Source organism: Vitis vinifera, chromosome 2 (genome assembly GCF_030704535.1).
Source record: "Vitis vinifera cultivar Pinot Noir 40024 chromosome 2, ASM3070453v1".
Lineage (NCBI taxonomy): Eukaryota > Viridiplantae > Streptophyta > Magnoliopsida > Vitales > Vitaceae > Vitis > Vitis vinifera.
The window spans coordinates 8,631,768-8,659,395 of record NC_081806.1 but is presented as its reverse complement, the minus strand read 5'-3'; the positions used below and the strand labels follow the sequence as shown (position 1 = coordinate 8,659,395).

Below are 27,628 nucleotides of genomic sequence, written 5' to 3'. Positions count from 1 at the left end.
TGAGTGGAGTGGCTTCCAGACGCGCGATGCGGAGATCTTTTGGTCCATGAGGGGATATAAACGAGGGTCCGAGAAGGGTTCCAACTGTCCAGATGCTGCACACACTCTCGCTTTCCATCTCTGCCTCGACGCTCACTCCCCTCCTTGTGTTGTTTCTCTCGTAAACACCGCCACACAACAAACTCACACTCACCCTCGCCCTCTCCCTCTCCCTCTCCCTCTCTCTCTCTATAACCATTTTTCTCTCTTCTTTCTCCTTTCTCTGCTTTTTCTCTTCTCCATCACATTTCAATGGCCGCTTTCAACGTCTCTTCCAAAATGACACCGCTCAAATTCCACGCGGTCCCGACCTCCGATCGTCTTTCCTGGTCGAAAAGCGTCTCCGACTTCGCCGCCGGGTTGCATTCGCGGAGGAGATGGGAGCGGATGCAAGTGGCCGCCCTTCGATCCATGAAGATCACGGAGCATGATCAGATGCCTGATCTCACTTCCCAGAACGGTCCTTTAACTTTTGTGAGTTTCTGATTTCTGTTGTTTTCTTGTTTTTGTGAAGATTTATTTTGTGGTTTGTTGTGCTCTGTTAAAGCGAAGGCCTTGGTTTGATCGAGGTGACAAATAGGATTTTTGCGATTTTGATTCGTTTTCTTGGGAAACGACCGGATTATTTGGTTCTGATTTTGAAAGGTTGAAGCTTTTGTGAGGAATTGTGTTTTACGTGGCTAGCCTGCAGGTGTTGTTGGAATGAATTTTGCAGGTGTTACTTTGGAGTGTAAGCTGCAGACCAAAACTAATAAAATAGTAACGAAATTTTTTGTTGAAAAAGAAAGCAATTTTGGAAGGTGCTTTCATAGAAAGTGACATTGAAAGTTGCTTGCTGCTAGTTCATCTTTGTAAGTTTTGCTTTGGATTGTACAAGCAATTTTCGTGTTTGAAAGTTTCTTGTAATTTGGCATCATTGAGACATCACTGGTTTTTGTCTATGACAGATGTTGGTGAATGATTTTAGTGGTGAAGTGGCACTTGGTAATGCCTAACCCATAAAAAAGCGGTGTTGGAGTGGATATTTATTGGATTCGAGTTTCTTCTGTGAACTTATTGTCTCTTATGAGTGAGAAGTTTTAAATACAGAGAGGTTTAAGTTTGGATTAGTTTAGCTTAGCTCATTTCTTGAATCTTTCTATTCATTCTCTTTCGTTTGGAGATCAAGCTCTTAAAATCTCAATATTAATGGAGATATTGGGTTTCAGAAACACAGAGCTGTTGACAATTTCTTTATAACAGATTTGATTTGGAGAAAATAACCCAACTAAGCACCAAAACATGAAAAATGTCAAATTAGACTCTCAAAGCCTCAATAAAATCAGTAATGCATCATTTAGTGTCAATATGATAATAAAATAAAATAGAAGTCTACTTTATTGAACTACCTTATTTAAGTACCAACAAATCTAATAATAAATAATTTCAAATTTAATTTTTTTTAATATCATTTCATATCAGATTAAGAAGAAATAGTGAATAATTGATATAATTTTAAATCCATAGAGTATATATCATATATTCACATGAATTTATTGTCATATTAGAAGTTAAAATTACCAAAAAGAGTTTGAAGAAGTTGAATGATTGGGTTCTTCGGAGAGAATGGTGAAATAAAGATTCATGAATAAATTTTTTTATCTATTACCGAACTTTGTTGGCATCTTCTGACCATTATTTAATTAATGCTTGGAGCAAGAGAAATGAAATGCTGAAAATTGATGAAAGTAGAATGTACTAAAGAGGGCAAAACAAATGCAATTTATTGCAGGCAAGTAGTTCTTAATGATACTGATTTTATTTTATTTTATTTTATTAGTTTTTATGGACAAATGAGAATATATATTAAAAGCGCCTAAAAAGAGGCGTACCAATGTACAAACGATGTACACAATAGATGGCTAATCTAGGCGAGAAAAAAAAAAAAAATCCTTCTCCTTACTTGAAAATCAACCAATTTGCAAAATTTGTCATAGTTAAGTGGTCTTCTATGTACATCCTAGTCCAATTCACAAAAGTATGCATAAAATTGGGTTTGATTGCCCAACATTGTTAAAAGCCTTCTTGTTCCTTTTCCTCCAAAGAGTCCAAAACAAGCACAAGGATGTAGCCCTCTAGGCCTTTTTTCGTTTCTTCCCCACAAAAGAGCCATGCCAACCCAAAAAGTCCTTCTACTTGAAGAGTACATTACCCAAACCACTTCAAAGAGAGAGAATATAAACTGCCACAACATACTTGTTTTAGAATAGTGGAGAAGCAAGTGACCTGTCATTTACTCCTCGCCTTTGTACAAATAAGACCTATTTGACAAAGTCCACCCTATTCTTCAGAGTTAATTAAGAGTTAGAATTCTACCCAAAGTCACTTCCTTGACAAAGAAACCAACCTTCATTGGTGCCCATGTGCTCCACACTACACTTGTTGGGAAAGACTCACTATCTCTCTTGGTCAAGGATGAATACGGGGATTTAACCTAAAAATTGTTGTTCTTGGATTCATTCCATCTCATTTTGCCCTCCTCGTCCCCTTTAACTGACAGCAATTGCAATTTTCGTGGGAAAGCCTCTATTTCCTCAAGATCCCAATCATTAAACTACCTTGAAAATTGGGGGCTCTAACCACCCCCTTCCTCCACCTGCTCACACAACTTTCCCACTCATCCATCTTTGTGAGATGCGATATAGAGTAAGCTCTTTCAAGGGTAAATCCTCATACCATAAGTCTTTTGAGAATTTAACCCTTCTTTCATTCCCAATTGAGAAGTGAGATTTGTTTTTATGCCTTTACACTCGTTTATGAAGACTTTCACCCCCATTTCATATCCTTCTCTTGACCCTCTCGAACACAACCCCCTTCCTCCTTGCCGAACTTCCCTATTATGATTTGTTTCCATAAGGACTTCCTTTCAGTAGTAAATCTCCAATTCCACTGCCAAGAGAAGCCTTGTTTAAGCTTGAAAGATTGCGAATATCAAGACCCTTGTCCTTTCCCAAGTAGACTGTGGTCTAATTAACTAAATGAGGTATTTTCTTTGGAGCACCTCCTCCCCACAAAAAGTCTTTTTGGATCTTCTCGAGTCTTGCACTGACCTTTCTTAGAATGACAAATGAGGACATGAAATAATTGGAAGGCTTGATAATGTGTTTTTGATCAGGGTAAGCCTCCCTCCCTTAATGATATTGGATTGTGAGTAATTGCAAGAAATTGTGAGCTAAAACTCATGATATCAGCTTTGTTGATATTTGGGTTGAAACATCCAATTCTCAGTGAAGAAATGTAAAAATGAAATTGGAGGTTCAAATTTTCTTGGTATAACTTAATATTTAAGATCTCATTTCAAGACTCGATGACTCGTTGAGATTTTGGTCTGTGTTATAGATGTAAAATCAAATAGTAACTTTTTTTGGTAGATAGGTTGCAATTATTCTTTCTATGAGAGAGCAGGTCCAACTTGAGTATTTCCATTGTCTTTTTAAATTGTATTATATGGCATGTGTATTCAGGCCATAGTACATTGCTTCATTTGTTTTTCATCGGTTTTTTGGATGTAGGCACTTAGGTTGGTAGAAGTTTGACAGTTGGCTGATGAATGATCAGAGGTGGTGTTCCTCAACCAATAACTGAACAACTTTAAAGGGGATGTTTCATAGTTTCAAGTCTAGATATATGCATTTATTTTGGTGGTACTTGACAAAACCATAGCTTTAAGGGAATTGGAACATGAGAAGAAAAACAGAAAATATTTGTATCTACTGAAAAAAAAGGGCATAAATTTGATTAACTTTAATGGATTAAAATGCGTGTCACTGTGCTGATTTCCTTTCTAAAAAGAAATTACTAACTTGTGATGAATGTTTTATGGAATTGCACATATGGAAACTATAGGGTGTATTATTTTTATTTATTATTTATTTAATTTTTTGCATTGGCCTCCCACTGAACTGTGATACATGTTGCTGATATTAAGAAATAAGATTAAATTTAAGGGAAGAAGACTTAGTAAGAAGTTCATTAAACAACTGGGCAACTGCAGCATGAACAAATTATAAAAATTAGAAAATAACAGTTTCTGAAATAAAGATAAAAGGATAGAGGCTGCATGCTTGGAGACACTAGTTGGACTCATGGAGATTTTTATTTTTTTATTTTTTGGTGATTGTTCCCTCGTGCTAAACTCAAACTACTCATTACGAGATTCTGATCCTATCCTTCTAGCTGTTATAGCCTCTATGCGATTGTCATACCATTTTCCATTACCATAGAATCCTAACAAGCATCCTAAGATGCTTCTTAAGAATTCTTCCCAAGCCCTTAAGCCTAATATGGCACATATTTGGAATATTACTTTTAATTCCCTTTACCAAATCCCATATGATGCGTATGCACTTAAGAAGTATCATACCCATGTTTCTTTGTATTTGTGTTGGGGAATGGTTCTTGGGGTCAATGTCCTGGATGTGGCTGCTGGTGTGAACTTCAATGTGCAACTTGGATGGGAATGTGAACATCATCCATGGGGCAGGTCATCTTGGTCACCAACTTCTTTCAAAATTGACACAAATGCTGCCACCACCACCATCATTATCATTTCAACTGTTATGCTGCAATATATGGAAAGATGTCACTTCATGTTAATCGCCAGCTTGCTCCTGTGGTGTGCTCTTTATTTTAATCAAGGTTTAACATTTCAAACTCTAGCCTACAAAGTGTTAGATTTCCTCTTTCTTGAACTCTTTGGTGTGATGTCATTCTCCTTGAAGATTAGGTGTGATCAATAGGATTAAAATGGTCATTGGTATCTTCTCATTCATTAGGTTTTAAGACTTGGCACAAGTTGTACTGCAGATTTTTGTCAGTTTATTCACGGGTTTCCTTTTTTAGCTTGTTTTAAAGCTCGAATAAACGAGCTAGAATATAGTCCAAGTGACTTCACAGCTAAAGGATAAGAAACTTTGGTTTAGCACCTTGATGGTGATACTTTATTTGTATTGGATTCTAAATTGGAGGAGGTTAGTCACTTGAGATTGTAAGGTGTCCAATTTTGGGGGGGAGAGGGAGTGAAGTGAGAGGTAAGAGAGGGTTGAGAGTGACAATGGTCTTGTGAGAAGATTACAATGTTGTGGACAATTTCAAATTCAAAGAGAATATTGAGAATTTAGTAGAGCAAGGTTTCTATTTGTCTTCCTTTTTAGGAAATGGAGCCTTTTATAATGCTCCTGAATACTAACTCTCTACCAATTGCTGAATGATAGGGGGAAACTTCTGATGGTAGCAAGTTTTTCATAGACACCAAGAATCCACATTCCCTCATTTTTTTGCTGAAATAGGCTTGATGCTTCCCAAATGCACATATGTGAATCCCCAACTTTCGCCATCAGAAAAGGATCTTCTCACTAGTCCCAAAAGCCTTGACCTTTTTTCGACCTAGTGGGCATTGATTCCTGACTAGGATAAGTGTACTACTATTAGGATGTTATGTCAAGGATGACACCTTTGAAAGGATATTAGAGAACATCTTGGAAGAACGCATTGGCCTTTTGCCTTTAAAGGCGCATGACATTGCCTCTACCAAGTGATGAAATAAGTGGAACCCCCTTCATCTATCACACATGTTTGTTTAGATTTTATGGGCATCTAAAGTATTTAGGCATCCATCTAGAAGTAGGCATCCTTGCCCAAATATAGCAATATTGCTAGGTGGGAAGGGGTATGGAGACGATGAATGTAGGAGAAGGTTTGAAGCTGGCCATGCAGTGCATGTCTGGGAGTGAAAGACACTTGGGGACATGCTAGTGGAGAACTATCCTTCCCCAAATAGTGCAATATTGCTAGGTAGGAAGGGGGTATGGAGATGGCGAATGTAAGGGAGGGTTTGAAGCTGGCCATGTGGTGCATTTGTTTGGAGGTGAAAGACACTTGGCAACATGCTGGGGGAGAACTTTCTTGTCTGCATGCTATTAGGCTGCATCGCTCTTGGCATGTGGTTATGTCATAATGATGACAAGGAGACACATAATTGAAAACATTACACACACAATTAGGCCATGTGGGATGTTCGAAATAGGACATGCAAATATTGGAAAATATGGTGTACTCTACCTAGATTTGGAGCCAATAGTTCTTACTCTTGGTTACACTCTCCTTTTTGGGAGATTTGGCGGAAGGTTGTTAGGTGGTGGTGTTAGGCGTTGATGAGAGAACAAAATTTCAAGTATGCTAGTTAGAGTGCATGATATACAATGTGGGCCTAAATCATACAAGCTTAAGTTTTGTGTAAAGTTGGCAATTGAAAAATGTTGAAGGCCCAATTTTTTTCAAACTATTTGTAAATAATCAAAATTAGGTAATATGTGACTTCTCTTTTTCTTCTCCTTTTTGTAGTTAATGAACAACACAAGAATATGGAGTCTTCTAGGGCATTCCGAAATTTTGTGATTATTATTTCCAATGAGGTAGCAAAAAGCACAAGTTTTAGTAAATTTTTTTTTAGGTCTTAAAGCATCTGTTTTGTTTTAGTACTAGTAGCTTTCAAATGAATATCACTTTGTAAGCATATGCACATCCTATGGAAACGTTCATCAGTCATAGCAATGAAGGGATTTGCCTCCTTAGCCTCATTTGTATTACCATGCATGCGGTAACTCTAGGTTCCTACCTAATTGCTCTTTTGTGTGAATAAAAAGTTTTTGGCCTCAAGATCTTGGTTGGATAGGGTTTGGCTAGAAATGGATAAATTGGATAAAATGATGTATCCCTTTAGCCAATTTCTCTGTTTTAATTGATGGCTTACCTATGGGATTTTTCAAAGTTTAAGGGGATTTGAGACAACTGGACCCTATCTCGTCCTACCTGTTTGTGATTTCTATGGAGGCCCTTGGTAGATTGCTCTTGAAAGCTTAGGATAGTGGTTTTATTTTAGGATTAAAGGATGTGGGAAGAGGGGGTGGGGGTGGGGGCGAAGGGATTTCTCATCTCCTTTTTGTTGATGACATCATTGTTTTTTGTGAGGCCTCTTAGGAGCAAGTAACTTTCTTATGTTGGTTGCTTATGTGGTTCAAAGTCATGTTGAGGTTGAAGATTAACTTGGAGAAGAACGAGATGATTTTAGTGGGGGAGGTGGACAATTTGGCTTGTGAAATTGGGTGTAAGGTGGGATAGTCATCTTCTTCTGACCCGAGGCTTCCCTTGGGGGCCTCATACGAGTCTATGATGGTTTGGGATGGGGTTGAAGAACAGTTTTGTAAGAGGCTCTCGTTATGGAAGAGATAACACTTCTCAAAAAGGGGAAGACTCACTTTACTTCCCAGTACTCTAGCCAATTTACCACTCTATTTTATGTCTATGTTTACCATTTCAAGAATTGTAAGGTTGAGATTAGAGAAGATTCAAAAGGAGTTTATTTTATTTTATTTTTTTTGTTTGTTTGTGGGGAGGAGGGGTCTTAGAGAACAAAATACACTTAGTCAAGTGGTTAACTGTTTGTAAGGAGGACTAGGTTCGTTTTGTTTTTTTGCTTAATAAGGCCCTTTTTAGCAAATGGTGTTGGCACTTCTCTAGTGAAAGAGATTTGTTGTGGAAGAAAATCATTAGGGGAAAGTTTGGGGAGGAAGAAGTGGGTTGGAGGTCAGAAGTGGTGAGAAATCCTTATGGGGTTGGGGTTTGGAAAAAGATTGGGAAGCAGTGAGAATTTTTTAATAGGAAGATTTCTTTTGAGGTGGGTAATGGGAGAAGGGTGAAGTTTTGGAAAAACACGTGATGCAGTGAGGAGCCCTTATGTGAGACTTTCCCATCCTTGTTTGCCCTATTTGATTCGAAGGAGACATGGGTAGCTGATTTTTTGGAGCAACGTGGGGAAGGAGGTAATTAGAACTTTCATTTTGTTAGGAACCTTAATGATTGAGATTTAGGTGTCATGGAGCGGTTTGTTTCTAAACTCCAAGAATAGATAGTGAAGAGGGAGGAGGGGGAGAGAGTAGTTTGAAAGGAAGATAACGAAGGTCTTCTTTGGAAGAGGGCTTTCCTTTTTGTTGGAGACAAATTATACCACCCCTTTCCCTTTAAAGATAATATGGAACTCGTAGATTCCTTCGATGGTGAGTTTCTTCACTTGTGAGGCTTGTTGGGGAAGGTTTTGACTTTGGATTAGTTTCAAAGAAAAGGGTGGATGTTGGCCAACAAATGTGCATTGTGTAAGAGGAGTCAGAGTCCATTGATCATATCCTCCTTCATTGTGACTAGGCGAGAATTTTATGGCAGGTGGCATTCTCCATTTTTACTATTCGGTGGGTTTTATCTTGAGTTGATTGGGGAGACTTTCCTAGAATGACATGGTTCTTTTATAGATAGAAGACATATTAAGGCTTGGAGAGCTATTCTTCCTTGTATTTGCTAGATGATTTGGAAGGAAAGAATTAGGAGAGTCTTTGAATGTGAGGAATTGTTAGATCAAAGGCTAAACAATATTTTACTTAATAATTTCTCTATGTGGGTTAGGATGTATATAGGCGGAGGATATACACATTTGGTTGATTTCATAGATTGGTTGGGGCTTGGACGAGGGAGTGTTTTTTTGTGTGTACCCTCTTTCTTGTTTTTTGTTTAATGCTCTTTGTATACAACCCATGTACTCTTGTGTGCTTTTAGCGTTTATTAATACACTCTCTTACTTGTCAAAAAAAAAAAAAAGGGTTTTTGGCCTCTCAATCTGATTAGTCCACTTAGTAGATTAATATTCAAAGACAGGCTTCACTTGATGTTTCTCAACTACTATATTAAAATCAAACCCTATCAGTAATGCAAAAATGTTTTAAGATATTAGGATGAAAAACCAATAGTTAAAGCAGGAATATAAGAATCCACTATAATTGGCAATGCTGATAAGATTGATATTGGTTGAAGGCCAATGCAGAATTTGGTAGAAGAGGATTTAGAAAGAGAGAGAGAGAAGAAAAATCCAGGGCGTCTCCAACATGAAGCCTTAGGTCATCAAATTCTCAATTCAAAATTCATCACTCTTACAGCCTCTTTTATAAATTAGAAATCCCTAACATTGATCAATCCTAGTCCTGAATTAAACCAACTCTAACCATTAGTTAAACAAAAAAGGCAAAAAATTCATTACTCTTACAGCATCTTTTATAAATTAGAAATCCCTAACATTGATCAATCCTAGTCCTTAATTAAACCAACTCTAACCATTAGTTAAACAAAAAAGGCAAAAAAATCTTTATTATTATTTTATTAATTGAAAACAACAATTTTATTGCATTGGAATATTAAGTACAAAGAAGGATGACAAATCCTTCCAAGAAGTACACGGTCCTCTGTACAATAGAACTACTGTAACTTGCTGCAATAGCATGATCAGTATGTTACAGTTACTTGCTATTGTAGTGTATCAAAATCAATAAATGAATCTGTAATTTGTGACTCTAATACTAGGTAATTTCTTTCTAAAACTCAACATTTTTACCTTGTTATTACTATTTTCCTTTTTTCTTTGATGATTGCTATCATTGACTACCTAGTTTGTTGTTAATTAAACCAAATACCAAACCTTTTTTTTTTTTTCTTTTTAAAGTTTAAATATAAAGAATGTCTAAAACAAATCCCATTTGATTTGTTGTTGCATCACAATCAGATTGTGTCATTATTGTTTCATGGATATTTACATATAGAAGGATTTTGTTTGGTTACATCCTGGGTTCCAACGCCCATGAAAAGAACATATCATATCAAAATACAGTTTATGACTTTATGGTGAGAGTATATCTGTTTTAAGAGTGTTAAGGATCATGTTTATTGTGTTGTCCTTTTATATTTTTATGATATTCATCATATTTTGCAATCTATAATTTGGAAATTTCATATTTTTTTAGGATACGGTGAAGACTCCTTTTGAACTTCAATCTAGTGATTCCACTCTGGGAAATCAGAGGATAATGTCGAATCCTCGACGGAAAACGAAGATAGTATGTACTATTGGTCCCTCCACTAGTTCACGAGAAATGATATGGAAACTGGCAGAAACTGGAATGAATGTTGCACGTTTGAATATGTCACATGGGGACCATGCATCGCACAAGAAAACCATTGATCTGGTCAAAGAATACAATGCTCAATTTGAAGACAAGGTTATAGCCATAATGCTGGACACCAAGGTATGCTGGTTGCCAATAAATGTTTCTAATTCTTTGTCAACTTTCTTTTTCCTCTTCAATAATGATTATTAATTTGAGATTGAAAAGGGATTACAATTGCATACATTTTAAAGAATGTGTATTACTTTAACATTTGGCAGATATTAAAAAATCATTGGTACACACTCATTATGAATGGAAAATAGAAACAACTATATTCAATTAAAATTATTAAGTAAAAGTTTATGATTCAATATGCAGACTAGGAGGCATAAATGATACTTTTACAGCTTAAGTTTGTACGATTCAATTGTTGAAGCTCCTAAACATACAAGTAAGAAAGTTTAATTGATACTGGCGATTACAAATAGTCAAGTACTGTATGAGAATTACTCATGCTTTAATAGAAGTAAGAAAAAGATTTGTTGACTTTCTTTCTTTTCTTTTCTTTTCTTTTTATTTTTATCTTATTTTATGTATCTTTTAAGTTGATAAATATTTCCGCTTCTAATGTTGCTTAACATGTTATATGTAATTTTAGGGCATAGAACGAAGTACTTTGTCTTTATTTATAAACCATGACTAATTAATACTCATAAAAAAACTAATGACCAGATGAATTTTAATAGTGATTGCCATGCACTATTCTTTATTTGAACAAACTGTCTTTGATAACTGTTCCTTCTTCTATGAACTCATTTTTATCTTTTCAACTTTCTTTCTCATCAATATTGTTTCTTATTTCTGTTCCTGGAGTAATAATTGTAATATCATGCTTCTACGTTCTTCCCAGGGTCCTGAGGTCAGAAGTGGAGATGTCCCTAAACCAATCATGCTTAAGGAGGGACAAGAATTCAACTTCACTATTAAAAGAGGAGTCAGCTCAGAAAACACTGTCAGTGTAAATTATGATGACTTTGTGAATGACGTGGAGGTTGGAGATATACTTCTTGTTGATGGTAACTATAAATGCCTCAAAGTAGCATTACATTGGTGCATGAGTGCACTCATATGCAGAACTTAGCCGTTTCTGATAGAAGGTGTTCATGCATATATAGCAGGGACTTAGTAAATTTCAAAAACCCAATAACAAAGCGGAAGAACTTCTTAATTGATCAGAATTACAGAATAAAGGGATAAATATGTCTTAGGGGTACCTGCCATTTCCTCGAGTTATTAATTTCCTTGGCTAGATTTAGATCTATTTCTGGATGATTATTTTATTAGTTCTTTGTATTTGTTGAATGATTCTAATGTTATTTTTATGCAAAACTAGCCATATCTGAGAACTGACTGGTGTTGTTGCTGATCCAAATATTTGGGAGGGGGCTTATTTGATTAGAGTTGAATTGAGTAATTTCCGTAATAGGAAATTGATTAATATTGCTCGAGTGTGATCATGATAGATGTAATAAATTGTCTGTCTGCATTTCCTGAACATCCCTTCTACAATAGGCCAATTCTTGTCATTTAATAAATTGAAGTTTGTTACACTTACATCAGGTTTTGCCTAGGTAATTGTATATTCATATTTTTTTGATCAAGTAAATTACTACAAACTTGACAAATGTGCTGTACTTGTAAATCCAATTCACTGGTGATAGAATTTTCTTCCTTCTATTGTTCTGAACAATCATTAATGTTGTTGTTTCCTAACCTGTGTTTTCTTCAAGCAATTTGCTTATAAAAAAAAAATTCATACTGGCCATATTGCTTATTTGTAAACAAGATTTAATGAATTATTTTCTGATTTTGTGCTAGGTGGAATGATGTCATTAGTTGTGAAATCAAAGTCTAAGGATTTGGTTAAGTGCCAAGTAATTGATGGTGGTGAGCTGAAATCAAGGCGTCACTTGAATGTGCGTGGAAAAAGTGCAACTCTGCCTTCAATAACAGGTTATCTTTTGTTCTTATGTTTTTTCTAATAGGTGATTTTCTGTTTCTATTTTCCACGAAGTTGATATGATGTTTCTTTTACTTTTATTTGTCTACTTACGTGTTATTTGAATTGTAAAAAATATCCAATCTTTTCCCATTACTCATGTCATTTCAACAGACAAAGACTGGGAAGATATCAAGTTTGGAGTGGACAACCAAGTTGATTTCTATGCTGTTTCCTTTGTGAAAGATGCTGAAGTGGTCCATGAGTTGAAAGATTACCTCAGAAGTAAAGTGCTTGTTCCATTTTCATCTGTTCCGCGAGATCTAATTTTAAATGGGTAATCTTACTTTTCTTTTGTACTATGTTAAATCTCTTCTGCAGGCTGTGGTGCAGATATTCATGTGATTGTGAAAATTGAAAGTGCAGATTCCATACCAAATCTTCATTCCATTATTTCTGCTTCTGATGGGGTTAGTTTTCAGTATTCATAAAGAGTCACCTCATGGATCTTTTATGCTTCACGTATTTATTGTTAGACAGGACAAATAGGAAATGTTATATTTCTTTCCCCCCCCTCTCCTTTTGACTCCTCAATGCCACATTGCTTTATCTTTTGTGGGAAAATGACATTCATTGGAAAGCAGGAGAAGTACAGATGATGGAAAGATTTCCTTAAAGCAAAGAACCACGGATAAGCAAAGGAACAATTTATGCACATAGAAGAGAGTGTCCCTCCCCAACACCCCCCCACCCCCCTCCCCACCCCCCTCGGCCGCGAAAAAGAAAAAGAATAAAAATAAGCTTTATGGATGAGTAAGATGCTGAAAGAAGTCGTTTAAAGTAAAAGCTCTTCCTTTTGCTGGAGAGTTTGTTCCCAAGCTTGCATATGCTCAATCAAAAGAACAATCTAATGATTTGGAGCTATAGTACATAGGTGCACATGTGGGTGTGGGTGTAGTTGTCAAATCAAATTTTATCCCCAAATGTTGGATATCTGGAAATTCTTTCATTGTCAAAGCAACCAAAAATTTTCTATGGGTGCTGGATGAAGTAACAAAAAGACAACGATATAATTCTATAAAAAGATTATCTCCATATCCATTTTGAGTAGGGACGACAAATTTGACATGACACAATAACATAACTTGAAAACTACACGAATTTTAGTGGGTTTGTGTTAGGTATAATCGTGTTCGTGTTGTGATCTTTTCAACCTATATAACTCATTTAATAAATGAGTCATGTTTGGGTTTGACTACTTAACTTGTTTGACCTATTTTCTTATTCTTATCAAAATGACTTGTTTGCTTAGTCGTGCCAAAGTGACCTGTTTAAGATACAACCCATTTATAATCTTTTAACCCATATAAATTTATTAATTTAATATATTTCAAAATTATGAAAAATTTAAAAAATGATTTTTTAATTATAAATGTCATATAGTTAAAAAAATTAAATAACTAAATAATATTTTATATATTTCATTATGGAGATTAAAAATATTTTATAATTAAAACGTTAAATAAAATTATAAACAAGTGTAACATTAAGTTTCTATTTGGATACACTTCATGTTTTTTGGTTTTATAATTAAAAAAATAATAATAACTTTAATATTAAATGCAAAAAATTTTACAAATTTACATTGAAAAAGTAATGGTTTTAAAAATTGTTTAAAAAAAATTAAGGTACCAATAAATTTTTACTACCTTAAATATTAAAATTTCTGAAAACTGATTTTGAAAGACATGGTAAATCTAGACTTTTTGTACAAGATATAGTATTTTTATATAATTAAATTAATTAAGATTTTTATAAAATTAAAACCTAAAATTTAAAGTAACTAAAAAATATTTTAAAATAATAAATTTATAAATTTAAAATTTTAAATAGGTTTAACGAGTTAGACTTGTGTTAATAAGTTAAATAGGTTAGAATCGTGTTAATAGGTCATTTATGTTAACTCATTCATAGGTCAACTTAATCCATTTATTAAACAAGTTAAACGGATTGTGTGGTGTTACCCAAATAATAAGTGGATCCTTCTCATGTTAGGTCATTCTAACACTATCATTAAATGGGTCGTATTTGGGTTAAGTAAATTTTCACTATTTTTTACCTTGACATGATACGAACTTGACATGACATGATTCATTGTCACCCGTGGATTTGAGTGCCTGTAGGAGTTGCTAATAAGTTGCAGAAAATCAGGAGCAATTTTATTTGGAAGGGGATTTGGGGTGGAATTAAGAATGATCACTTGATTAAATGAGAGGTAGAGTGTAAGGTTGAGATTAAAGTGTGATTGGGATTGGGTAATGTGCCTCTCATGAATGAGCTCCTTTTGGAAGACGGCTTTAGAGGTCCTTAAAGAAAAAAAGTTCTCTTTAGTGAACTGTTACCAAGAGCAGATTTTGCCTTAAGGTTTAATGTTTGGAAGATGACCTTTACAATTATGGATACTTGGAGGAGCCCTCGGAAAACTATTCTTGAGGTATACTCAAAATTCTTCCCTGATACTAGATTTTTTGTTGGAGATATGGAATTTGTGGGTCCTGTCCAAAGTAAGCTTGTTTGCATGGGAAGCTAGTTGGGGAAAAGTTGACTTTAGATAATCTCTAGAAGAGAGGGCTCCGCTTGCAAATAAATATTTTCTTTGCAAACTTAAGGGGGAGTTTATTGATCATATTCTACTTCACCACACCAAAGCAAGGCTTTTTGGGCATCTCTTTTTTTCCTTGTTCAAAGGAGTTTGGGTGCTCCCTTATTTAGTGAAAGATACCTCGTTAAGTTAGCAAGTTCCTTTGTATAGAAGGAAAGGAAAAAGGTGTGGAAAGTCGTCCCCCCCTTGCATTTTTTGTACAATTTGACAAGAATGAAATCAAAGAGCTTTTGAAAATAAGGAATAGACTGATTAGAAGATAAAATTTTTGTTCCTTTGTAATCTTTCAACTTGGGTTAGCATATACATAAGTGAAGGCTCAGTGCCTTTGTTTGATTTTGTAGATTGAGTGGGGTCTTGTTAAGAGTCAAGGTGGTTTTTTTGTTTCATCTTTTTTGAGGCCTTCCTTTAGGTGCTCCTTGTATACATCTTGTGTACTTTGGTGTACTTTTTCCTATTATTAATTTACACATACCTATCTTTACCTATCAACAAATAAATATATAAATAAATGTAGCTATCTTTTTTCCTTGAAGGAGCCATGCTGCAGAATTGTGGACTCCAGAAGATGATCACCTTTTGGAAGTTCAGTTTCCTCAGAAATCTTTTCAGCCAAGGGATAGCTGAGCATTTTTTCTGTTGAGCTTGGGCCTCCCTGTAAGTTTGTTTGGGAAGCCCATTCTCCTTGCAAAGATGAAGTTTTCCTTGGTTGGTTGCTGATAGAAAAGAAGATACTGATGAGAATCTTCTGGTTAGAAGAACAGAAAAATTCCTTATTTGCAATTATATCAAACTCCTCTTAGTTACCTATCAAAAGAACAGAAAAATTGCCCTTTCCAGTTTGGTGTATAATTGTATTATGGGTACAATTCCGGAGAGTTTAATAATCTGTTTGTTTATCTCAGTGAGTCTTCTGGAAGCATCTCCTCTTTCTCCAGGGGTGAGGGTGTAAATGAGCTGAGCCAGGCTAGGTTATACAATAGTGACTTGGCTCAGTTAATCATGATTGATGTTTGAGCTCAGCTGAAGTTTGGATGCATGATTGGGTTTGACTTGGCAGTATAGCCTAGTTACTTGGATCTGATCAGCTTAGGTAGGCAAGTACTTATTTTCAGGCATTAAAAAATGAAGTGGTTGATTCAACATAACTCTTTTCAGATAAGCACAATAATTTAATATTTTAATGTAAAAGTGGGAAAAAAACTACCACATGATGCATGAGTCTTGGTCTTAGTTCAACTTTATACTAACACCGTCACTAAAGTAAAAATTGCCTCTGGTATAGGACTTCTTATCCCTATGTACACATACCTAGATTTTTCACAACACCAATGATTGGACAATATGTTCCCCTTATGCTTGTCATCCTTCCAACTATCGAGTTAATTATATATTGTCAAGTGTCTGATCCATTACCTCAAATTCATTCTAGGAGACTTAAAATAGAGCTCTTATCTAGGGCATTGAATGACTTGGACAATTCTTAGAAATATGATGGATGTGATGAATTTATCCTGTCCAATAGTGTTGAAAAAGCTAGGATTTTGCTAAAAGTTATTGAGGGTTTAACAATAAGAATTTTAAAATCATGTGTAATTTCATTTTGATATTTGTTCATCTCCCCCAACCCCCACTCTCTTTCTACCAATGTTGTAAAAGGCTATTAAGGCTTACTCTTTGAAGAGAGCCTCAAGGTGAGGCTATGCAAATTAGCCTTGAGGCTATAGCCTTAATAGAGGGTAGCCAAGGCTTAAGCCTCACCCGATTGAGGCTTATAGCCTTGAGGCTACTAAGGCTTAAGCCTGTAATACTGAAAAGGCTTTAATGGGTTTAGGGCCTTTATAGGCTTTTTGTATACATTTTTAAGATGCTTAAGCCTCAATATTGATTGGTCGTAATGACTTGTGCTTTTATGGGGTTTTGGTGTAAATTTATAAGTTTTGTTTTGCATCCAAGATTAAGGTTACCTTTTAAAAAATAAGAGCTTAGTTGACTACCAATCATGAAGAGATTGGGAAGAAGAAATAAAAGAATTGTTGGTCATTGTAGTGACCAAACTTGTATATAATCATTATCTTATTATTGATGGATAAAGAAAAAAGGATCACTATAATTAATGGATAAAGAAGAAAAATGGATTGATATTAACATTGATGGAGAGGATAATGTAGCAATTCAATATAATTATAATTCATTAGAGGATTTGATTATTTGACAAATGCATGAGAGAGAGTTGGATTTTAGAAAAGACAAAGAAAAAAAAAGACTAAATTAGAAGCTATTGAAAATAATATACAATTGATTTGATTACTATACATTGCATGACTTTCTTATTATTTAATTTTTATGTGATTTTATTAGTATTTCTTTGATTTTTTAAAATTTCTTCTTTTTATTATTATTTAAATTGAGGTTTACACCTTATTTTGCTTGTAGAGAACCCCAGATTTCTCCGTTCCTTATTCTAGGGTTAGGTTAAGTACATGAAAACTCCCTACGACTCTAAATTTTAACAACACAAGCATAAAAATTCAATTTTTATTAACAGGATCTAGATGAATAGTGCTATAGAAAACTTTACCTATGATTTAGATGTTCTCAGATCAAATCCTTGTAGTGAAAATGATCCTTGAAGAATCTGAAGGTCTCGTACACCCAAAGTCTTTTGCCTAATGACTCGAACCACGACTTTGGCACTCCAAAGAGTGGACTTTGGGAGGGACGATGCCTTGGCTCTCTCTCTCTCTCTTTTTGGAAGTGGAAGACGACAATCAATTGGAAACCTTAATCCTTATTTATAGGATTCTCCTAGTGGGCTGAAGTGACTTAAGCTCACATAGCTTGAGTCGCTTAATCTAGCTAAAAATGGGTCCTAATTGATTAATTAATCACATAAGTCCATCTAATTAATCAATTAGTCCAATCCAAAGACCTTATTTACAATCCGTTGTGCAACCTTACGTAATTACTAAAATGACCTTATGCATAAAAGTGAATCTAACCCTCTTAACTTGTGCCAACATGGTATATGAGCTCAAAGCGGAGGCCACTGGGACCCATAGGAGTACTGGCCCCCTTAGAATCCAATTGTGAAGTTGATTCAATATCCCACTACAGAGAATCAACAATACTTTAATACCCTATGCAAATAACAACTTGACGAACCTCGAGCCATAACCTACCATCCATTGCATACAAACTTATGAATTGGTATCCATAATGTAATAAGGTAGTGCTATCACCTATCAAAATTACCTTTCCAATCTTTGAGTTATAGATTCTATTTATTATATGATCAATTGACATACTTTAACTCTAAGGAGCATATGTCAATTTCCACTAAAGGAAATGATATGACCATAGTCTTCTAGATCACATGTGCTTTGGATCATCCAAGAAGATACACTGTCTCAATCCCATGAGATATTATGGTGTCTCTATTGAGAATATTTGTTGCTACCAACCTCTATCAATAGTGATCCAATCAATAGGGATATGAGACCATCTTAGGGTTTCATCCATAGGTCAAAACCTCCTATTAACTTTGGCATAGACTTAATATCCTCTCAAGGTTGAGAGTCCATGCAATATAGTAGTTTGGTGAATCATGACAATTGATAGCTTTATGATATAATTCATCCTAGGTTCGGTCTAGTGTGCATCATACACTACTACACTCACCATTGAAAAACCATCTTAATGACCAAGACAAGTTATCCCTCCAATTAGGAGGTAGTGCACTATAGTTTTCGATAGATTGTCTAAATCCATGAGTAAATCCATGAACTGACTATGGACCACTCATCACTTTACAAGGAACCGATGACACGAATCTTTTGTGCAACTCCTAATTCCCCCAAGTCATGCACAATGCAAGTGATTTGAGCGTGTATGCTTAAATGACCAATTAATACATATAGGATAATAGATGGGAAACCAAGAAACATAAATAACTAAATTTATAAATAAATCTCTATTTGTTACAACATATCATGCTTTCTTAGGCTCAATCCCAACACCGCCTTGAAACTTACACTTCATCTCATTTGGCCAAAATGCCTCAAGATTGCCTTTAACCTTTTAAAACATTGCTTCCTACACACATTGAGTGGCTAATTATGATGCATTCCTTCTATGTTGTGCATTGGAAATGCCTTGAATTAATTAATTGTAGTAAGATGCAAGAATTTGGGTTAGGGTACTTATCTTTTTGGGAAAATTGCTGCAACTCACCTTTATTTTTTGGGTCATCATGGTCAACTGAATCTTAATTGGTTGTTTTGATTGTATAGGCAATGGTTGCACGTGGGGATCTTGGAGCTGAACTTCCAATTGAGGAAGTCCCTTTATTGCAGGTAACTTGATGCTAATAATATGTAGACAAATTCCCCTTTACACTCCTATATTTTATACATATTGTTATCCTCAAAAGTTTGAATTAGGATGTAATTAGAACCAACCTTAAGGAAGAATGGCTTCTAAAAGCAGTGAGAATGTTTTCTAATTGCTCATTTATGTCATATGGTCTTTTGAACCACTTTGGCCGTTTTATTTCTATTTCTTATTTATTTATTTATAATCCTTTTCTGTTTGGATATTCCTTTGCTATTTAACTTCCCTCATGTTGAATCAGTTAAATAATGTTAGTCCATCATTTGCCCTTTTGAACTTGTCGAGTCACCTAAACCAAGTTGTTTGAGGAATGACTATCAGTGTTGTCAAGCAAATGCCGAGGTAGCTGGATTGGATATTCACTGATTCAATAAAATGGAGCCAGTCCAAGGGACAAGTCACACAGGACCATGTTCAAAGGCTTGTTTACATCCAGATGAAAAATTTATAGATGATTAGCATATGCATAAAATGTCTTCACTAAAAATTATGATTTGAACTATAAATCTAAAGCTAACTTTCATCACATGTAAATGCTTTGCATTTAAAAAGAAAAAATCAACAACTATGATTGGTTCTAATGAAAATAATTAAAAATCTACTATGGAAAATACGAAATAAAATAAAATTCCTATAAAAAAAAAACGAAATAAAATCAAATATAATTAAAATTAGTTAGAAATTTATGTATTTTAAAATTATTTAATCTTTACATAATAAAGGAAAATAAGTGAAATGAGTTTGAAGAACCATAGAAAAATAATTTATTAACTTCAAATCTATTTTTTATTTTCCTTTATTTTTTCTTTCCTTCTACTTTTCCTCTCTATTTTCTAGAAACCAAACCCTTAATGTTGAGGAAGTTAGAATTTAAAGTTTCTGTTAATAACACATTGTCTAAAAAGTTAAACATTTTATATGAACAGATCTGCATACATTAGACCATAGTAGTTTTGTTGTTTGCATGCCCATACATGTGTGCACATACACATATGGAAGTGAAGCAAAAATAACCTTTTCTTTTACATTTAGCCCTTTTTTTTGTGATATTCTGAAAAAATTAATTAATAGTAACCATTGTGAAACTGCTTCAACATTTAAAGCCATGATAGGAAGCGACTGAAAAGTAACTGAAATTTAAAATAGGTCCTAAAGGTAATATAAAATATTAGAAATTTAGAAAATTAGTATTTAGAATCCTACAATAATCTCAAAACAAATAGGATATCAGTTCAAGATGCTTATAAATAAAAGATGAAGATGTTGAAATGTAGGCTCAGCAAATCTTTGCTTCTCATGTGAAAAATCTTGTGTTGTCAAACTACACGGTTAATCATAATTAGCCTGGCGAAAGCATTGTAGGTTGAACTGCTCTTACTGCCCATATTTGCCATCCTCAACCTGCAGAAGCATATTATTTTACCTCATTCTTTTTTGGATTTGTGAGGTTCAGAAACCAAGACTAGAATAATATTCTATTTCATTAACTAAGGCTCTAACCAATATTTGGAATAGTAGATTTTGGAAATCATATTGGAAAGGCCCCAATTACCATTCTTGTGGCAGAAAAATAATGGTACTTTGTTGATACAGTTCTTGAGTTCTTCAAAATTGTTGGAAATATTGGGTTTAGGATGTTGACCATGTAATATAGTTTCCATAGTTAAGTATCGTATAGTTGTACAATATTATATAGATCCTAAAATTTTGTCAGTATTAATTTGTTTTCTTGTTATATTCCTTGTATCCTTGTTTAGATTCTAGAGTCAAAAACTTTGTTCAATTAATAGCCTTGTATCAAGACCTTAGAAGAAATAAGAAAAGAATTTTTCTCTCTTGTTTCTAATCCTTGTTTGATGGGAGATCATGCCTACATGTGAGGAATGGTGTTGGAGAGTATGATATATATTATGAACCTAAATCCTACAAGCGTAGCCTTTTAGGAAAATTGGTAGTTCAACAAAAATGATTAAAAAAGGCTCCTTCTATAGTTATGCCATTTTCTGGGAAATTAGATTAATATACCAGCATCATTCAGCTTACATTGTGTTTTTTCTTCAATAAAATATAGATTTAATCTTTTTCCTTTAAATTGTGATCAGCCTTTTCAAAATTAGATGAATATACAAACATCATTCAGCTTACATTGTGTTTTTTCTTCAATAAATATGGATTTAATCCTTTTCATTTAAATGGTGATCAGCCTTTTCAATCAGTGTGAGTTCATTTCTTTTCCTGATTCCCTTTTCCAATTAAACAAACTAAATCTCATGTTAACTTTTAAATAGGAGGACATCATTAGAAGGTGTCACAGCATGCAGAAGCCTGTTATTGTAGCAACAAACATGTTGGAGAGCATGATTAATCATCCTACACCAACAAGGGCCGAAGTTTCTGATATTGCAATTGCTGTAAGAGAAGGTGCTGATGCAGTTATGCTTTCTGGAGAAACTGCCCATGGAAAGTAAGTCGCCCTGGCTAGCATTTAGTCGCATCAATACCAAATTTGAATTTGTTTATGCTAGCAGTACTAACTTTTTTCTTTAGTTTCTTAGTTAAAACAGTCTAATGTTTCGTTAAATGAAAATCTGGATTTTATTTTTCTCTTATTTGGAAGGTTGCATAAAAATCCAGATTTTATTTTTCTTTTACTTAAAGTTGCATTTGTGGTGTGTTATTAAAGTGCGTAATGATTCTATGAGAAATAGGGTGTGAGCAGAAACATTGAACATGCTTGATTCATTTTTCTGAAAACAGTTTCTAATAATGGTTTTTGAAAAAAAGAATATAAAATATTTTTTGTAATTTTTTTTGGTTAACTAATCTTGTCAATGTTGCCAAATGTTATAAAGTCATCAACCCATTTACTGTTTATGGTTTTTATTAACTTTAAGAAAAGATTTCTGAAAATAATAAAAACATCAATTTACTGTTGTTTGAAAAGGCCCATTTTTTAACTTGTTTCTGTAAGAACAATTTTCTAAAAATTGAAAACAGACTAATATATTTATGTTTTTGTCTGCTTGTTTTTGAGAATAGAAAACAGTTCTCAAAAAACTGAACTAAACATGCCCTGTTATTTTTGGGGATTGTTCTCACTTTGATTAAAGAGAAGCCAATCATGTGACTGATTTCCACTTTGGTTTTGTATCTGGAATTGAAATCTTTTTGTTGTTTATCCTAGACTAACTTATTTATGTTTGGTTATCAAAGGCATAAGAGGGTGTAAATACATTGTGTTTTTTTTTTTTTCTAGGCAAAAAAGTAATATATTAAATAGCACCAGAAAAAAAAAGACTCACTAAGTACACAGGATATATACAATTACTTTACAGGGCAACAAACAAGAACAGAGAAAACAAAGACATTCCCTTCCCGTACTTGTTACCTAACCAATTAAGATATGGATCCATCCTTTAAACCCCATTTAACCCACTCCACAAAATTACACATAAAATTGGATTTAAGCTCTCGATCTGATCATACAGCATTGTCAAAAGCCCTCCTATTTCTCTTTCCAAATAATCCAAAACAAATACAAAGGAGCAACTTTCTATGCTATCTTCCTCTTCTTCCCAATTAGAAGTCTATGCCAACTTAGTAATATGGTTTTAATTGATGAATGTAGCACCCATGAAATTCCTAACAAGGAGAAGACCATCTGCCATAAAATTCTTGCGTTGGTACAATGAAGTAGGATGTGCTCACCAGATTCCTCCTTGCCTTTATGCAAAAGCATCTATTCACCAAAGTCCATCCCTCCTCTTTTAACTTTTCCATAGGTCTGGTACATGCCTCTGTGATTCTTTCTTTTCTACAGTTAGGTCTGGATTTATAGTTCATGTAAGCAGAAATTAATACCTAAACATTTTCTAGATTAGCCATCTACTTGAATTGTTTAAGATGCTAAAACATCCCAAATAGTCTTCGTTAGATCCAAATTTGTAAATCAAAGTTTGGCAGTACAGGTTGATGGAAGAAGCTTTTTCTTGCTTTCCAAAATAGATTTTTTTTTCTGTGAAGAGGAAAAGGAAACAAAAATCCCAAAAACAAACCTTGTTATTGGGTTTAGACTGGAGAATTTACCTTCCACTTAGCTGTAACAAAAGATTCTGAGGCCTTCGAGTAAAGTTGGGTTCCTTGATCAAAATTTCTCATTGTACAATTGCATGATGATCTTTATGTTTGGAAGAAATAAAAAGTCAATTAATTATCTAATATTAAAAAAGCCATGATTTTTTTTCCTCTCAGTTTTCCTTGATTTAAAATGAACCAACATTAGGCATCCAGTTGTCCATTCTCTGCATTTACTTCCTATTTGTTTTGGTTGAATTGCTATTGTTGTTATAGCATTGCATGCTCATGCTGAACAACGGCCTAACTGGTTCAGTTTCTTGTTGTACTTTGAAGTACACACTTAGGACTTCTTCTTTTGAATGTCTTACTTGATGTATGTTTGTTTCCTAACTGTTATATCAAATGTATCAAATTGTAACAATTTCTCAAGGTATCCGTTGAAAGCTGTTAAAGTAATGCATACTGTGGCATTGAGGACTGAGTCTAGTCTATCAACCAGCACAACTCCTCCAAGTCAAACTATACCCTACAAGGCAAGTATTGGTTATGATAACAAGCCATAGCATGTTTCCTTAATGTTATGAGGTTTGGAATGTCCATTTAGTCCCAGAACATCATTTATATATTTTGAACACATGATGCTGGGCTCTGTGGAAATTGAAACAATGATTTATAAACTGTCTCTTCTAATTGGTGAAATCATAGTTGGATTGGATTCTGGGACCATTGCACTGGTTAACCTTCAAACCAGTCCAGGTTGCACCATAAACTGTTCATTTGTAACAGTATTAAAAGTGTGGCTGAGGGTTGGGAAATCAAACCTTTAATCTTTAATGCATTTGTGGGATCCCAACCACCATGTCAACCTCATGTGTGTTATTTGCTGAAGCTTTTATTTGGTTATTTATTTTTTATTTTTCTCTCTTGTTACCTGGACTGGACCAATAGGGGGTTAACGTGTAATTGAACCTGATGAACATTGACTCATCCATTATGATAAGTTGATGTCTGGTCCAGGTCTGATTGATATGGTCCTAACCACTGTGTATTATATTCCATATCTAAGTCCATCACATCTGATTACTTTCTTGGTATTCTTTTACAGAGTCATATGGGTACAATGTTTGCTTTCCATGCCACCACTATGGCTAACACTCTTAATACTCCCATCATTGTCTTTACAAGAACTGGATCCATGGCTATAACTTTAAGCCATTATCGGCCTTCCTCAACAATCTTTGCCTTCACTAATGAGTAAGTCCAAATAACATTACATGGATTATAATAATAATAATAATAATCATTATTATTATTATTATTATTATTATTATTATTATTATTATTATTATTAGTATTATTAAATGATTTGATTTTGATTTCTTATATGTTCTGTAACTTGGATAATGGCATTTATGTTGGTAAAAATACAGACTTATTTCCAGATGTTTTTGCTCTGGAATGGTTATCATGCAGGTGTATCTTTGCATTTATGATATTAATACTAAATATGTGTGTAGTTTGATCCAGACAGAATTTGAAATATGCATGTGTACTCTTACTTAAGTAGTGGTTTGGAAGTTGTGTTGCAGTGACAATAAAATAGCTATTTACATGCCATGTTGGACTCTAGAGGATAGTTTGGCTTATTTCATGCTCCTGATTCATATTTTGTAGGGACCCTCTTGATTTGTTCAATCTGAAATTGAAATTCATATTTGATACTTGAGATAAATTTTGTGGGGCAATAAATTATGATGCTTATCATGTGTATGTTTTATCTGAAGATTACCTTTGCTGTGGCTAAGAATGAGTTATATGAACCTTTTATTTTTGGCTCAAGGAATTGCCAAATTCTTATGCTCCCCCATAAGAGTAAGAAGCACTCTGAGTTAAAAAAGTTCAAGATGACTATACATGCCCTTACATGTCTCACATGTGAAGAGATTAAAAAAATACCTTGGGATCATTGGAAGATACATAATGACTGCTGGTAGTTTCTTGGAAGAGGTTTGATATTACACTTTCTTGTAGTTTGCTTGCTACTTGCATTGCCTAGCTGCTTTAAGTATCTTCTTCTTGTTTGCTGGTGGTGGAAAGTCTAAATTCTTACATGCTAAGTTATTTCCTGAAAAAATATTATATTTTGTCATGTGAAAAAGGTCTAGAATTAAGAGTATTTCAGGCATCAATTAAAAGTGAACTAAAGTTTTTGAAATTAAGGTAGTTGCTTGAACTTTATAGAAGCCATGGTAAAAACTTTAATACTGAGATAACTGATGGCTGTTTCTCTTAATTGATTGGTAGATGTACTGAGTATAGGAATATTGCTTAAGGACAAACTGAATATGAAGATGGTGTTTTAATTGTTTTCTTTAATCACCAGGTTGATGATGTTTTATTTTTGAAATTAGAATTCCGGTAGTTGTCCTACATTGTTGGTGTTCTACTGGGAAAATTCATCTCCACTATGGAGCTTGTATGGCTTTTTAGTTTTATTTAGGTTCTTTCTTAGTTTCAGCTTCAGGGAATGCCATACATACGTACATGGTAAAAATATATATAAGATAGAGAAAAAAAAAAAAAAATTGGTTGCTGTATATTGGAGAAGAAGGTAACTGGTGCTGAATTAGAAATTCCTTCTTTTTTCTTAAAATTTTGTGACATGAATTTTGGCAGAGAAAGAGTTAAGCAGAGGTTGGTGCTTTATCATGGTGTGATGCCTATATTTATGCAGTTTTCAGATGATGCTGAGGAGACCTTCTCTCGAGCCCTCAGCATACTAGTGGTTAGTGTTTTTCTTATTTTTTTCATTCTCTTTATGCTCAGATCATTACTTCATGTTGTTAAGTGTCTCCAAATTTTTCATGTGTAGAACAAGGGCCTAATGAAGGAGGGAGAGCATGTGACTCTTGTTCAAAGTGGAGCACAACCAATCTGGCGTGTTGAATCTACTCACCACATCCAAGTTCGTAAGGTCCAAGGTTGATTTTGTACTTATGAAGAGGTTTCGTTTTTCGTTTTTTTGTTTTTCTCCTCTTTTTAGTAATTGGAGTAGCTGGTATCTCAATGCAACTTTTGGTTTTGATTTAATTAGTAACAATCAGGTGTTTCGGTTTCTTCTGTAAAATTGTGAAATTGGATGATGTTCTAATGAGTTTGAGGAAAGTTTGGTATTTATTTGAGATGTTTTTGATAGAATAATCATTTGAATAATAAAGTTCCAATAGGAGTACGCAATTATTTATTTTGTATTTTGATGGGGAAGTGATAATAAATCATCCGGTCATTGTGGCAAAGGATTTGGGATTACCTGCATGGTTGTTTTGTTAATTTAACACAGAGCTCTATCTTAGTGCTTATGAACTATTCCTATGCAAATCTTAGAAACAAGCAGTGGATGGATGAAAACATTAGAAGTTAGAGCCATAAACTTTTATAAGACACACCAATTGAACATCCAACTATGATCTTGAGCTTGAGTGGAATCCCATGAAGTATCTTGTAGAGTTGCCATTATTTTTTTGGAATTTAGGAAAAATCAACTACTTGAACTTTGGCGTCTCCATCCAATAAAATTTCTGAACTGTTGCTAGCCTGAAAGTGGATTGGGTGGCTTCAGCCTTGAATATTTAGTCAAAACCTTGAGCAGTTTCTTATTGGTCTGGTTGTTCCTAGGAGAATTCAGAGATGGACGTCCTCTATGCTTACCTCCCAAAGTTGGGATGGAGTTGAAGGTTGTCAACTCAGATAGAAACTCCCTACTCTCGGTTTTCATTACTGATTAAGGATCAAGGTTCTTTAGCATATTCCTCTTGATTGATTGATACCAAATTTGCCTCCAGATATTGGTTATCAGTGGCAATTTTCTTTAACTGGAAAGGAGAATGATGGCGGCCAAGCCAAACGCAAGGTTTGTAAAGTTCATTTGTAACCAATTACACCTAATCACAGCTTTGGTGCCAGCATACTTAAACCCACCTATTCTCCCATCAGAGCTCTGAATATTTGTGACTATGATCTCAGTTTGGGCTACTTTTTCCTGGTGTGATGGATCTGTCAATATGGTACGGACTCAAGGAGAGTTTTGTTCTGGGTCATCAGCATCCAAGTCTTGAATCCCAATTATTGGATATATTTCTCCCTTGGATACATATTTGTTATTGTCATTATCATCTCAAGTAACCCATATTGATTGTTTTTATGCAAGTGGCCTCTTTCCTTCTGGAGCAAGGTGCTACCATGGTACCTTTAATTCCTGCCCAAAAAACCCAAAGTTAAGGAGCCAGGTTGGTATTGGAAACAAAATTGGCTTTCTTAACTCTTGCAAATGTTTTCGTTTTAAAAAATAAAAACAATTAACGTATGCTAGCAATCTTCTGTATTTCCTCCGTTTGCCAAGAAGGCTTTGTCTAAAATCTCAACCATCCTGTGAATTCC

General features: G+C 34.4%; 1 protein-coding gene and 1 long non-coding RNA gene across 3 annotated transcripts; both read left to right on the top strand.

Moving 5' to 3' along the window:
- Positions 1–26,431, top strand: LOC100257566 (pyruvate kinase isozyme G, chloroplastic). 2 transcript variants are annotated; one of them, XM_002278323.4, is made up of 12 exons: positions 1–513; positions 9,918–10,199; positions 10,972–11,137; positions 11,940–12,074; positions 12,235–12,345; positions 12,442–12,530; positions 19,015–19,077; positions 21,403–21,578; positions 23,622–23,724; positions 24,297–24,445; positions 25,868–25,976; positions 26,064–26,431. In XM_002278323.4, the coding sequence occupies exons 1-12, from the start codon at positions 292–294 to the stop codon at positions 26,175–26,177; spliced, it is 1,719 nt and encodes a 572-aa protein (XP_002278359.2). In that variant the 5' UTR covers positions 1–291; the 3' UTR covers positions 26,178–26,431. The 2 variants fall into 2 exon arrangements, with proteins under 2 accessions (XP_002278359.2, XP_010663632.1); XM_010665330.3 differs by having other exon boundaries at positions 25,926–25,976; positions 26,064–26,243.
- Positions 725–1,148, top strand: LOC132253069 (uncharacterized). Its single transcript, XR_009464850.1, has 2 exons — positions 725–890; positions 987–1,148. It is a non-coding gene; the product is annotated as an uncharacterized LOC132253069 (long non-coding RNA).
- Positions 26,432–27,628: the final 1,197 nt, after the last annotated feature.

Coding starts and splice junctions, on each gene's coding strand:
- LOC100257566 (XM_002278323.4), top strand. CDS start 292: ATGGCCGCTTTCAACGTCTCTTCCAAAATGACACCGCTCAAATTCCAC. Junction 10,200..10,971: donor CCATAATGCTGGACACCAAG/GTATGCTGGTTG, acceptor CGTTCTTCCCAG/GGTCCTGAGGTCAGAAGTGG. Junction 25,977..26,063: donor GAGCCCTCAGCATACTAGTG/GTTAGTGTTTTT, acceptor TTTCATGTGTAG/AACAAGGGCCTAATGAAGGA.